At 35.5% G+C, this 14435-nt stretch overlaps 1 protein-coding gene across 1 annotated transcript in view; it reads left to right on the top strand.

Moving 5' to 3' along the window:
• The window catches only part of GABRA1 (gamma-aminobutyric acid type A receptor subunit alpha1), a 58275-nt gene extending 46589 nt beyond the window's left edge, over positions 1-11686 (top strand). The window contains exons 8-10 of the mRNA XM_042907407.1: positions 67-219; positions 5659-5861; positions 11291-11686. Of these exons, the coding sequence (XP_042763341.1) occupies positions 67-219; positions 5659-5861; positions 11291-11602 (668 nt within the window). The 3' untranslated portion in view covers positions 11603-11686. The remainder of the gene's footprint in view (positions 1-66; positions 220-5658; positions 5862-11290) is intronic.
• The last annotated feature ends 2749 nt before the right edge of the window (positions 11687-14435 follow it).

Below are 14435 nucleotides of genomic sequence, written 5' to 3'. Positions count from 1 at the left end.
AAAATTTAAAGATAACTTCTTTTCAAGGTCAAATTGTTTCACCTTACTGTCTGTTTTACCCTCTAGGAGAATATGTTGTAATGACCACTCATTTCCACCTGAAGAGAAAGATTGGCTATTTCGTTATTCAAACATACCTGCCATGCATAATGACGGTTATTCTCTCCCAAGTCTCTTTCTGGCTCAACAGAGAGTCTGTACCAGCAAGGACTGTCTTTGGTGAGTGCCGATTAACATTTGCATGCCGATTAACATGGAGGGAAAGTTATATCATATTGGTGACGTTGCTGATGGAATGAAAAAGTAATTATACCTTAAAATCTGAAGTTAGCACAATAGAAAGGTTCAAAGAGTTACCATTCTCATTATGGTATGATTTTTAAAAACTTTTTTTTTTTTCAACTTTTTTTTTTTTTTTAATTTATTTTTGGGACAGAGAGAGACAGAGCATGAACGGGGGAGGGGCAGAGAGAGAGGGAGACACAGAATCAGAAACAGGCTCCAGGCTCCGAGCCATCAGCCCAGAGCCCGACGCGGGGCTCGAACTCACGGACCGCGAGATCGTGACCTGGCTGAAGTCGGACGCTTAACCGACTGCGCCACCCAGGCGCCCCAAAAACTTTTTATCTACATAGCAAAAGTTGTTTCTAGTGCATGTAGTTAGATGGAACTAACGAACATTTGATGTGATGTTTTGGGAGAGTTGAGGAATGAAGCAAACATAAAATACATGGTGATAGATGAAAAACAAATATTAATATTGAAATCATATATTTAGAATGTATAATCATGTATCAGTGTATTTTTGGAGAATCTGAGAAAATATCAGCAGAATTACTTCCTTACATATATGAAGGCAAGGATTCTTTAGGTAGGGAGAGCTCATGAATGACCATCATCAGTATATGAATACCTCATTTTACCTCATGTGTGTGCTTCTGAAGACTTCCAAATACACTTTTGTTTTTTCCTATCAAGATGTTTTAAATGTTCTATATGTTATGAGTTAAGGAAATCTAATTGCAATATTGTTTAAATTGTAACAAACTTTTTACTTATTGGAAAAATCACCCCCTAACTTATAATTTTAGAAGCTTGTATTTCATATAAAGAGGGATTTCCTGCCTGTATTGTAGTACACTATATTAATTTTACTTTTAAGACTGATGAAAACAAAATATTCCATTACAAAAAATGAATTCATTGATTGATTCATACATTGATTCAGCGAACATTTCTTTGAAACCTACTGTGAGCTCCTACTATGTTGTAGGCATAGAATGCTACAGTGAACCAAACATAAACCGCTCCCCTTATGAAGATTATATTCTGGAGCTTAAAATTTGAGTCACATTGAAAATCATAGATAATATTTATTGAATGTTCTTATATCAGGTTATATTATATAAACCTATATTCTCTTATTTAATGCTAAAAAATTCTATGTACTGTTATTATCCCTGTGTTATAGAAGAGAAAGCTAAAGAATAAGAAATTGGGTAACCTGCCCAAGAATAGCACCTTCTGAAGCTATTAGGTGAAGGTGTCTGTAGTAAGACCCAGACTCTCTCTTCGCTGTAGAGTTGGTGCCCTTAATGACCATTCCAAACCAAAATCAATATGCTATATAGATGCAATGATGAGACATGAAATCAGGTGGTTGTGGGATTCATTTGGAAATAACAATCACATATTTATTGGTGAAATGTGAAATTATCAAGGTTTATTCTAAAACATCAACTAGGCACATGCTATATTTAAGCCTCTTTACCAGAGAATAAAAAACCTTAAGAAGCTTATAATCTAAATTGAGGATTATTCATGTGCCGAGATCCCTATGGCATCAATCTTCAATAACAGGCAAGGCATGAAAAATCTGTTATCTCATGAAAAAAACAAGACTTTGCTACGAGTGCCCAGGAAAGAGTCTTTTCTTTTGAACTTAGCAAAGTGCTTCCAGGTTGGAAATGACCAAATCTTTGCTCTGAGTGTAGTCTAGGAACATAGCTGTATTAAGGTCTGGGATGGGGGCGCCTGGGTGGTTCAGTTGGTTGAGCATCTGACTCTTCGTTTCAGCTCAAGTCGTAATCTTGAAGTTTGTGGGCTCGAGCCCGGAGCCCCCACGTCGGGCTCTGTGTTGACAGTGCAGAGCCTCCTTAGGGTTCTCTCTCTCCCCCTTTTGCCACCTGCCCCCACATCTCTAAAAATAAATAAATAAACATTAAAAAAGATCCCAGATGATTCAAGCTACAGAGCACAAGAGTAGCTCATTTCAAATTCTTTCTTTAATTACCATTTGTTAATATTAACTAGTGTTGAAGCCACTTACTAGAACTGAGGATTGAACTCTTGTCAAGGTGCTTACTTCTATATGTATATTTAATTTGAGCCCTTTATTCACTGGAAATTGAAAAAAAGAGGGAGTAGAGAAAATATTTTAATATTTGTGTTTATTTTTGTAGAATGAACCCAGAAGTGCAGTGAAAAGTTATTTTTATTTATTTATTTATTTTTTTAATGCTCACTCTCCCTCCTTCTCACCCTAATAAATTCTATCCTCCTTTTTGGACATTCTCTAAAGCATTTTGGAATCTTTTATAAGTCAAAACCCTTGCTCTTCACATTTCCAACAATGTGATATCTCAGCCAACTCATGCCCTTCTGGTGAACATAACTACGTATTTGTAAACTCAGCTGTGGCAAGTATTTCTGTGTATCAAGTCATATATTTGTAACATTTTAAGTTAAATACAATCACTAGTACAATTTCTCAAGACCTTTAGCCTTTTAACATTTACTTAGTACACATGTTTCCATTGTTTTTAGTCTCAATTCAGCACATTCCTCTGTGCTGTGTCAGATGCCTGACAGGGTCACGGATATTTAAAGAAAAAATATACAAAGGAAAAAGAAAAAAAAAAAGTTGTTCTTTCTAACAGGTTAGTATAAGGTTGAAGAATGCAGCAAAGCCAAAAAGCCTGTTTCATGTCTTAAGACATCATTTTGATGGTCCATGCTGTCATTTAGAGGCAGTGTGGTCCTGTAATTTTGTTGCCACATAGATCCAAGTTTTAGATCCAATCTTCATTTTTCAAAGATTCAGTTGCCTGTAAAATGAGAGTACAATTAATGTAAAATAGTGCTTTTTAAAATATTGAGAAAAATAAAATATATGCATTGTCAGATTGAGTTCTTGGAACTTTTAATAGGTGCTCAACACAGTTTTTTTTCCTTTCTCTGCCCCTGTAGCAAGGGTTGGAAGACCACACACACACACACACACACACACACACACACACCTCTGTTTATGCTAGTCTTCACTCTTAATTTACCGATACATTTAGTTTAAGAACACCCATTCCCAAATTATTTCTGACAGTTGTCTACATGAACCAAAATTAAAAAAAAAAAAAAATGAAATTCACTGCAGCAGAGATTTACTAACAAGGACCAAAGTTGTCAATAATAATAGTCATTGGGGCACCTGGGTGGCTCAGTCGGTTAAGGATCTGGCTTCAGCTCAAGTCATGATCTAGCGGTTCATGAGTTCAAGTCCCATGTCAGGCTCTGTGCTGACAGCTCAGAGCCTGGAGCATGCTTTGGATTCTGTGTCTCCCTCTCTTGGCCCTCCCTCTACTCATGCTTTCTGTCTCTCAAAAATAAATAAGCATTAAAATTAAAAAAAAAAAAAGTTCAGGATTGTGAGGCAGTTTTCCCAAGGTCATTCAACAATTACAGAGTTGGGATTTGAACTGGGTTGTTCAGTTCCTCAAATACTGACATTTAATTCCTTTGCTTTTAGCTCAAGTTAATATTGATATGTAAATTTAAGAACTGTTTACCGGCCAATATTTCTTAAACTATTTGTTGGTTATATAATACAGATAATTCCCCAGAACTTTCTGTAACACCTCCAAAATTTAGAGTAAGTCTACTCACTATATCTGTGACCATGTATCAAAAAAATATGATTTAATAAAAGTCTCAATGTTTCTTTTTAATCTTATCACTCCCTAACATAGTTACAAAGATCATCTACCTTAAAATTCATGGAAAACTAGGAAATATTGGATGGCTTTAAGCAGCTTAGAAAAATTAGTCACCTACCAGCTGTGTGACACTGCTGATTCTCTAAATATTAATCCAAAAGGGTAATCATAGATATGAGTTTTAGACATGAGATGACAGTATCTTCCATGGAAATAATTTACCATCTTTAAAATTCTTTTACCCATTATTACATTTAATCCTCAAGTAATCTTGTGGAAAATTGTACAGAAGTTTCTCTGATAATTTTACAATTATAGATAGTTGAGAGAATGAAATCTAAATCACCCCTTTTACAGATGTGGAGACTGAGGTCCCTACAAGTAAATTTGCCTACTTGAGGCCATAGAGCTAGTAAGTGGTAAGGTTGGGACTAGTCACTGGAAGAGGTTAGAAGTCTTTCCATCCCATGCAGCCTGAGCCACCCCTATGGGACTATTGTGAGTTTTTTAATACATTTTCAAATGGCTTAAGAGGTACGTTACAATGCTTCTGTTATAGGGTTTTGCATATAGTAGGTTGATTGTATCAATTTATTAAATGAACATTGATGGATATCATTCACATACCAACTCATAATTGTCTAAATAAGCTAAAAACAACTGGCTTGAAAACTGCTTTGAATATAGGTAGCATTAATCACTAGGAATGGATTCACAGAATCAGGCAAATGAGGCAGCATTAACAAAAAAAGAGGAAAGATTGTGGACATTTGAATCAGACAAACTTGTGTTCGTATTTTTGTCTTGCCACTTCTGAGCTGTATAACCTCAAGCAAATGACATACAACTTATTTCAGGAATTTCTTCAAAAGAGGAGCTGTTTTATTTTATTATATTAATGTTTATTTATTTATTTTTGAGAGAGTGAGTGGGGAAGAGGCAGAGAGAAAGGGAGACAGAGAATCCCAAGTAGATTCCACACTGTAAGCACAGAGCCCAATGCAGAGCTTGAAATCACGAACTGTTTGATCATGACCTGAACCAAAATCAAGAGTAGGAGGCTCAACCAACTGAGCTACCCAGGTGCCCCAAAGAGGAGCTATTTTAGAATTAGGGGGAAAATAGTATAAAAGCAGAAAAGTTAACAATGTAGCAAAATATTATCCTAAAATAATTCAATTATCTATCAATTATTGATTAACAAGAAGCTACTAGCTTCTTGGTTTATACATTTAGGATATGCAGGTAGAATATTAAACAGAGATGAGGATACAACAATTTCTTGTGGATCAGAGACAATGAAGATCTATGCTTTCTGTTTGAAAGCGTTGGGGACAGTGAGACAGTATTGTTTCCTTCCCTGCCAGGACACCTTGTTCAAGGTGCCCGTTTAAGGGAATTCATGATTTTATTAACAGCTTCTCAGTAGCAGAGCAGTTTATCTCTCCAAGAGATCCCCCTCAATACTGCCATACCATGAACTATACACTACACTGGGGTTGTATTAAAACTCATTTATCCCAAACCAACATGGGATGATTAAAAAACAACAACAACAACCCACTGTATCTATGGCACTGTTGGTTACCTTTTGCACAAGTAGGTTGGCCTCCAGTGATCAAATTTTGCAGTATGAACCTACAAATTCACTTAATTTGTCTCTTTACAGGGGTAACAACTGTGCTCACCATGACAACTTTGAGTATCAGTGCCAGAAATTCTCTTCCGAAGGTGGCTTATGCAACTGCTATGGATTGGTTCATTGCAGTGTGCTATGCCTTTGTGTTCTCAGCTCTGATCGAGTTTGCCACAGTAAATTATTTCACCAAGAGAGGTTATGCATGGGATGGCAAAAGTGTGGTTCCAGAAAAGGTAAATGCTTTAAGATCCTGTGTAATGCATCACTGGTATGTCTTCTTAGCCCTGTGAGATGGCATGTTCAGACTTTGGGAAATGGCTGAAGAATGCAGAGACAGGGTGATGAGGATTCTTTGTTTCTTATATCATCAATGGCTATGTGCTATGGTAATTTTGGTAGTGCTAAAGAGAGGGGTTGTTTGAGTGGGCAGATGGGCAGAGCAGAGTAGAGTAAGGAGATCATAGAGAGATGAAGGAGAACATTTCTACTCAAGTATGCTTTCCTGTGCCTTCCATCGATTTGAGAACAGCTTTAATCAACCTGACATTAGGAGCAAATAAAGCTATGCCATTATAATTTTTAGAATTTGAAAATCATAGCCTTTTGGTCGTTTTCTGAGCCTAATCACCTTGGTCATAAATATTATGACTATAATGCCTCAGTGGAATTGAGTTTGTGAGATGCATTATCTCCAATTTTCAGTAAAGCAAGGGGCAATAAATATATTTCTTTCCCCAAATTAGAGTTTTGCTTTAAGGATCATAGACAGAAATCACAGAAAAATTCTTCTTTGTAGAAAATTATCAAGTACAGCTCATTACTGTTTTTCTAAATTAGAACCTATTCTAGAGTGTATTTTAAAGCACATGAAAGGAGGATATTTCTACTTCTGTGGCTTGAAAGTAAAGTATGTCAAAATGCAGGTGAACCTTCAGATGGTAGAAAGAAGGTCAAAGTCAGAGACACAGAGATTGTAAGACATCTAGAAGTAATTTAGAAGAATTCACTCTATAGTAGTTTTCCCAAAATTCTGTTCCTCAGAGTACTAATCTCATGAGATAGTCCCTAAAAATAAAGTTGTGTGGTTGAATATACTTATATAATGGTGTATACTATATCACAGAGAATAAATTCAAGAATCTGAAAGGGTCTATAGTAAAGAAATTAATGGTGTTTTCCTCATAGCTCTACAGGTGTACTAGAAAAAGGAATGCTTTGTGGTGGAACATCTACCGTATTTAAATGAATTTATAGTGTTACTGATTATAAGATGAGTCATTAATATATGCATATGAAAGAAAATATACCGCCAAGTAAAAGCCCTTTTAGATCTACCCCAGATGAATCAGCTGAACGCCCCCATGCTCTCTTACACAGGTAAAAGCGAAGGAAGGCTCTGTGTAGAATGCATTGTGACAGCCAACAGTACCTGAACCACACCCTCAAAATTTGCCTTCCCTTGAAACATGCTTGGCAAGTATTAAAAAAAAATCTCTGAATTTTCAAACCAAGAACCTTGGCTCGGGTTCAGTAGAGAGAGGAGATAAGACAAAGGGATTGTGTTTACTAGTTGGAGAGAGGAATGAAAAGAGTAAAGACAGAGTAATTGTCAAATACTTTAGCCACTGATGGCTTCCATTTGTCCTAGAAAAGAAGAGCAGCCCAAAGGAGAGAGAGCCAAACATAGAGATGGGTAATCATAAGACACTACCAGTCATAAGACATAGCCCAGAGTCATAGATGTGAACAATTTTTAAATGCACATCTTAGAATCACTGGAATAGTCTACTAAAGTTCTTCAGAATTAATGATATGCAAACGTGGGTGATATGCAACTGAAGTGATGTGCAAACATTGGAAAAAATTGCTTTTCTGTCTTAATACTTTGCTGCATGAGAGCAGTGTCTTTCTGATTCTGGCTCATCAGTATTGGTTGTTAGTGATTTGTTACATGAATTTGGTCTGGAAAACATAGAATTTAGGTTGCAGCATTGGTTGAGCTCACAGGTAAGTTTATATTTATCTCTGTCTGATGCTGTATTAGGTTTCCAAGTCCTGTGTCTTAATGAAAATATTCTAATCTCTATCAGTCTATAGTCTATGTTATTCAGTATACAAATGTAGATATAGGTATAGTCATTTCTTACCTATATATATATACACACATATATATTTATCAGCGAGTCATCTATATCTATCATCCTAAGAAGAAAGACAATATTTTCTGTAAATTATCTATGCCTCTGTAAAAATCTTCCCCAGGGATTTGACAGTTTGATTTGCTTATTATAGGGAGTGTGATCACAATGTGACCCAGGTCTCATTTTGACATTCAGAGAGGATGAATAAAATATTTTTTATATGACCAGATGAGTGTATTCTATGATCAGGAGAGTTAAATTTCAGTCTCTAACATGATATAACTTGAAAATAAAAAGAAAATTTCCATTAAGTCATCACATTATCAAGTCAACATTCAGTAGCCGGCTTAAGATCCATTCTCATATACTAAATTGCTGAAAGAAACACCAGCTTCTTGGAGAATATGGGGAGCTTAACGTTCTTAAAAATTAAAAAAAAAATGTTAAGTGCTCTTTCCTGATAAGCCAACCAGATATTTCTCAATATGTTATTCAACTTGATGTTGCAAATAAAAGCACTTAACTTGATAAATTTTAGTATTCTAGTGCTGGAGTACTATAATAATTTGGCACTGGGAGAAATGAAATCTATTAATAATATAAACTCTCCTCCAAGAATTATTCTTGTTGCTGATTACCCATTTCAGCTTATCTAATAGGGTGTCTGTCATTCAACAAATTTTGGTTAGATTGGAACCCATTGCCTCTCTTCAACATCAGAGTACATATACATTTTATCTAAAGGACATGCATGCTTGTATTCTGTAATATTAGAATTCTTATTTTTTAAGAAATGGACTATTACAAGTTCAGTTTGGCTGTTTAACTGTGTTGAAACAAACCATATCTTTTTTTTATTCTAGTACGGTGACAAAAAATGTTACATTACTTCAGGCCTACGACATAGTGATTCAGCAACTCTACACCTTAATGCTATGCTCACCACATGTGTAGCTACCATGTCACCATACAATGCCATTATCATACCATTCACTATATTCCCTATGCTGTGCGTTTATTCTCATGACTCATTCCATAACTAGAAGCCTGTATCTCCCACTCCCCTTTCCCCATTTTGCCTTCCCCCCTCTGTATTTGCCTACCCTGCTCTGTATTTGTGGGTCTGTTTCTGCTTTGTGTTTATTTATTCATTTGTTTTGGTTTTTTGGATTCCACATATAAGTGAAATCATGTGGTATTTGTCTTTCTCTGTGTAACTTACTAAACCATATCTATTTTTGACCTGTAGTCATTTTGACAGTGAAAGAGAGAATTACTTTTACTTGCCTCAGTTTTGTACAAATAATTATGGAACTTTCTGTCATTCTTCATAAAGCTTAACCAAATCTGTCTTCACTATAAAATAGGAGTACAGTTAGAGTGAGTGGCCTTACTTTTTATGATGTAATACTAGAAAAAAACAATTTCTGGGCTTTCTGTTGTTGTCTTAATGTAATGTTTACAGATTTGAAGGAGGGGAAAAGGTAGCAGAGACATCACAGGGCTGGATAATAAAGAAATTAACCTGTTAAAATTAACTAGTATTTCTTGCGAAGAGCATCAGGTCTTTTGGTAGTAAAATTTTATTCTGATTCAATAATAAAAATGTGGATTATTTAGAGAACATTGAGTCTGGTTGGCTAAGTTTAGCTGTTCATCAGTATTCTCTATACCTTTTTGGAACATCAGTAACCAGACTCCACTTCTGGTTTTCTGATTCAAAATATGAGATTGTGCCCAAGATATTTGCCTTTTAAAAATGTTTAACTAGTGATTTAGTGTGCACAAAAGAATGAGAACTACTCTTCTTAACTACTGCTATCCAACAGAAACATGTGAGCCACAAATGTGAATGATGTATATAATTTAAAATTTTCTATTAGCTTTTTTCAAAAGTACAAATCAGGGAAATTAATTTTTTTTTGTTTTCTTTTTCAAGTTTTGATTTAATTTCCAGTTAGTTAACATATAGTGTAATATTAGTTTTAGGTGCAGAATTTAGTGATTTAGTAATGTGCTTTTACCAATATATCCAAAATAGCATCTTTATAATGTGTAAACAATAAAAGTCATTATTAAAAAGATATATTGCATTCTTTTCCTTTTTTATACTAGGCCTTCAAAATCCTGTGCGCATTTTTATACTTATACACATCTCAGAGTAGCGATGTTTCTTTTTTTTTTTTTTTAACGTTTATTTATTTTTGAGACAGAGAGAGACAGAGCATGAACGGGGGAGGGGCAGAGAGAGAGGGAGACACAGAATCTGAAACAGGCTCCAGGCTCTGAGCTGTCAGCACAGAGACCGACGCGGGGCTCGAACTCACGGAGTGCAAGATCATGACCTGAGCCGAAGTCAGCTGCTCAACCGACTGAGCCACCCAGGCGCCCCCAGAGTAGCGATGTTTCAAGTGTTCAATAGTCACAAGTGGCTAATGACAGTATATCAGACCACATAGCTGTGAACAATGATCCACTTCATTTTTTGGAAATGTCTATATGATAGAAACCCCAAGAAATGCTGCAGTTGTGCAGGTAACATTGACAAGCCGCTGACATTGAACAAGAAATTGGCTTCAAGATACCCTGAATAACTGTTTTATCATTTGCCCACTTGCAACCTGGGGAGAAGGAGCAAATAGTTGTCTCAGCAACTCATCGCTGCAAAACAAACCACTTCAAAACTTAGTGACCTACAGCAACCTCCAGGCATGTGGGGCTGGGAGCAACCTGGTGGTACTTCTATTAGGATATGGGCTCACCAACATGGTTGCAGTAAACTGGAGACTCCATCAGGAGCAGAGGATCCACAATGGCCTCTCACTCGTCTGGAGCCTGACACTGGGACTGGGCTTCTCACTGTACATGGTCTCTGGTCACTCAGTTTTCTAGTCCAAGCTAATTCATGAGGCAGTAATGTTTTCAGAGGGTAAATGCTGAGGCTGCAAAGCTTCTTGAGGATAGGTTCCTAACATGGCATCACATCACTCTACCTCTTGATAGGGAAGCCTGGAAAATACTGTGTCTGCATTTTTCCCCCAGCTTTATTGAGATATGTGACACATGATATTGTGTAAGTTTGAGGTATACCATGTAGTTGATATGATTGATGATACATTCATATATTATGAAGTCATTACTACCCTACCCTACCCTACTACTGTCTCCATCCCATCACAAAGTTACCATTTCTTTTTTCTTTTTTTTTTTTTGTGGTGAGAACATTTAAGACTTAGCCTTAGCAACATTCAAGTATATGATATGTATTTAGTATATCATAGTATATGATATGTATAAGTATATGTATGTCTCTAGGTATAGTCACCATCCTGTACAGTAGATGCCCAAACTTGTCAATCTTATAACTGGGCATTTGTGTCTGCATTTTTAATTTGTCTCAATAAAGCAGGTATACATTCCATTTCTTACATGTTAATCAAAGTATAGATTTTGCTCAGCAACTTATAAACTTCCTTCCCACAGTTTACTGAACAAAATGCTTTTACTCTTTCCTTCAACAGCCAAAGAAAGTGAAGGATCCTCTCATTAAGAAAAACAACACTTATGCTCCAACAGCAACCAGCTATACCCCGAATTTGGCCAGGGGTGACCCCGGCTTAGCCACGATTGCTAAAAGTGCAACCATAGAACCCAAAGAAGTCAAGCCGGAAACAAAACCACCAGAACCCAAGAAAACCTTTAACAGTGTCAGCAAAATTGACCGACTGTCAAGAATAGCCTTCCCGCTGCTATTCGGAATCTTTAACTTGGTCTACTGGGCTACATATTTAAACAGAGAGCCTCAGCTGAAAGCCCCCACCCCACATCAATAAGTCCTTCTATTCACATTCCGTTGTTCAGTCTTCTGCACTGGGAATTGCTTTCTGTTCTCAACGTGGTGATTCCCATCTGCTTTCTTGCCTCTGTCTTAAAGAATTTGAAGGTTTCCTTATTTCCATAATTCATACGAGAACAACAGACCCCTGTCCAGCAGTCCAGAGCAAAGCAGAACATACAGCTGAGAGACAGGATTCTGAGAGAGGAAGCGAGAGAGAAAAATCACGACAGAAGGAGACAGAATGAAACAGAGAGGAAAGGTGGGGAAGGAGGTCCAAGCTATGAGGGAAAGTAGAAGGAAAATAAAACTTAAGTCTGTAACTCCAGGTCATTTGTAGATATTTATTTCCAAATATTCTAAAAAAAAGATACTGTATATGTCAAAAATATTTTTATGTGGAGGTGTTTCAAAGAATACATTATAAATGTTTAATGACAACAATTTTAAAAATCTATGTCTTTATTGCACAAACTACAGTGTGCTTACATTTTGTTTTGTTTTTTGAACGGATGTATAGCTTTAACACTTTGTTTCCAAAGCTAAAGATCCCAATTTTTTTCCTCCTTTTAAAAATGGCTAGTGCATTATATTGCTGTTAAATGCTATTTTAGAATCCATGGAGATTGCATAAGCAAACGTACAGTTCCTTAAGCATTTAATCCAAAAAAGAGAAATGCTTTAAATAGGCTACTTCATCATCATCTGAGCTTTTACCACTTGCTTCGATGAGAAATCATTTTAACAGAGACATACACTCAATAAAAACTAAAAAAAAAATATTAATAAAAATGAAATAAAACAATTAAAAATATTCCCTTTGCCACCTTGTCTATATCCAGATAGCACATGGGTCCAATAATCACTTGATACTCATTATGAAGATGTTTTTAGAGAGGCAAACCTATTTTGCAAGCTCTAGAATTGTTGAATGTATTATTTTATATAACAGTACATTAAAAGCTTTAGATTGAAATTTATGATTAGTAAACAAATATAGACTATATAAACAAATTATATATGTAAATATACAGCATGAGATTGTACATTTTTTACTTTTTTAAAGTTGTGTTCTTAAAATATTGTGTAGGACTCACCGCTCTTAGCTGTTAGAATGTTGTTAAGTGCTATATGGAAATACCTTTAGAGCCTGCATTAAAAACAGAACAGCCTGTGGGAATCAGATGGAATTTAAAATATAAAGTCTACTTATGTAGAGAAAGCTTGTAATTTCGAACTATTACCTGGGATACAGTAGTAAATCAGCTGCTATCTGCTCAAGTCATGCCACATTTCCCTATTTTAGGCTCTTATAAAATAGAAAGAAAATGGAAAAGCATTAGTTGGAGCTAGAAGATCAACTGTATATTATCACTATATTTGCTGATACCAATTATTTCAATAAGTGTTGTACCATATGTAGCATTAAATATAAAAATACATGAAAGAATGTACAGGAAATAGCTTTTATTGAGTAACATTATTACATTTCATTTATACTGTAGCAATATATTTGTAGGTATACTATGTAAGGGCTTTAACTATAGGAGGTCCATTAATACTCCCTATAAAAATTCTGGTCTGTTTCATTACTTCCCAGAAGTTTTAGAGATGAATATTTATGCAGAAGGTATTTTTGAAGTCTCCTTTTGTCTAACAGAATTTCAGAGATGTTTAAAATTAGCATCCAGAATCCACAGGTCATAGTCTAACCACACTTAAAATGCTACGACATATAAACCTATCAGCATAATTGCCAAATAAGTCCATTGGGATCCATATCCAACTTTTGAGCAATGTTTCTTTCAAAAAGCTGCTATCCAATGATGTAGGAAAAAACACAGTTTGTGTTTTCCTAAGCAAACTCTGGTTTTCTTTTTAAATGTGCTTTATTGTTTGATTTGGTCCTGCCGAAATTCAATGAGCTAGGCCAATAAAGACTGAACCAAGGACGTTTCATCCTCTGGTATCATGTGTAGATATCATGTATAGAAAATAAAAAAAATATATATATATGGCTCTAACATCCGTGTTGCTGTTTATATCTGTTATTTTTCGGCGTTAATGTGTTTATTAAGAGCATTTTATCTTCCAGACTCCTCACGCCTAACATTTGGTCTGTATTTTACTCATTAGATGTGAATATTTCTTATTAGTCTGCTTTCTGCTATGCAATGATTGCATTTCTATCATTTCTTAGTTTGTTAGTGTGTGTGGATAGTATTCTATTGTATAAATTGACTGCACAATTTATCAAAGATAAATTATTCTATGTAGCTTTTCTACAGTGCTTTGCTAAACCATGTAATACTAGTTAAGTCTTCCTTGAAAATAAAGATACACTCTTATAGAGGACAGTTCCTGTTTATTCCCAGGAACATTTTTTAAAAGATGACGCTGAATGTTTATTGCACCTCAGTGCAGTGAAGTGGCAATAAAACCTAACATGAATCGAGGTTGTTTATGGCAGATGCATGTATTGCTTTACAGAGTTTAGCAAAAGCTCTTAATTTTATGTCATACTGTATTCTATTATAACAATAAAGCTAACATTATTCAATAACAAAATGGAATGCTTGACTCTCTTTTCATATTATCAATAGGACCTACCAATGACTCGTTTTAAACATTTTCACATAGGACACCTAAAAGTGCCAAGTGCTAGCAAGAATCTCGGGTACAGAGAAGAATTTTGAACATGTATAAATAGTATGACTCTAAACTGTGGTTTTAATTGAATCACTTTTACAAAGAGGAGTTATGAAACACCCGGTATCTGATGCTGCCAGTAGCACGTCAACTTAAAATTTATAAAACATAAATAGAACAGA

The sequence above is a fragment of the Panthera leo genome, chromosome A1 (assembly GCF_018350215.1).
Source record: "Panthera leo isolate Ple1 chromosome A1, P.leo_Ple1_pat1.1, whole genome shotgun sequence".
NCBI classification, from domain to species: Eukaryota; Metazoa; Chordata; class Mammalia; order Carnivora; family Felidae; genus Panthera; species Panthera leo.
This window is presented reverse-complemented; position numbering and strand designations above follow the sequence as displayed.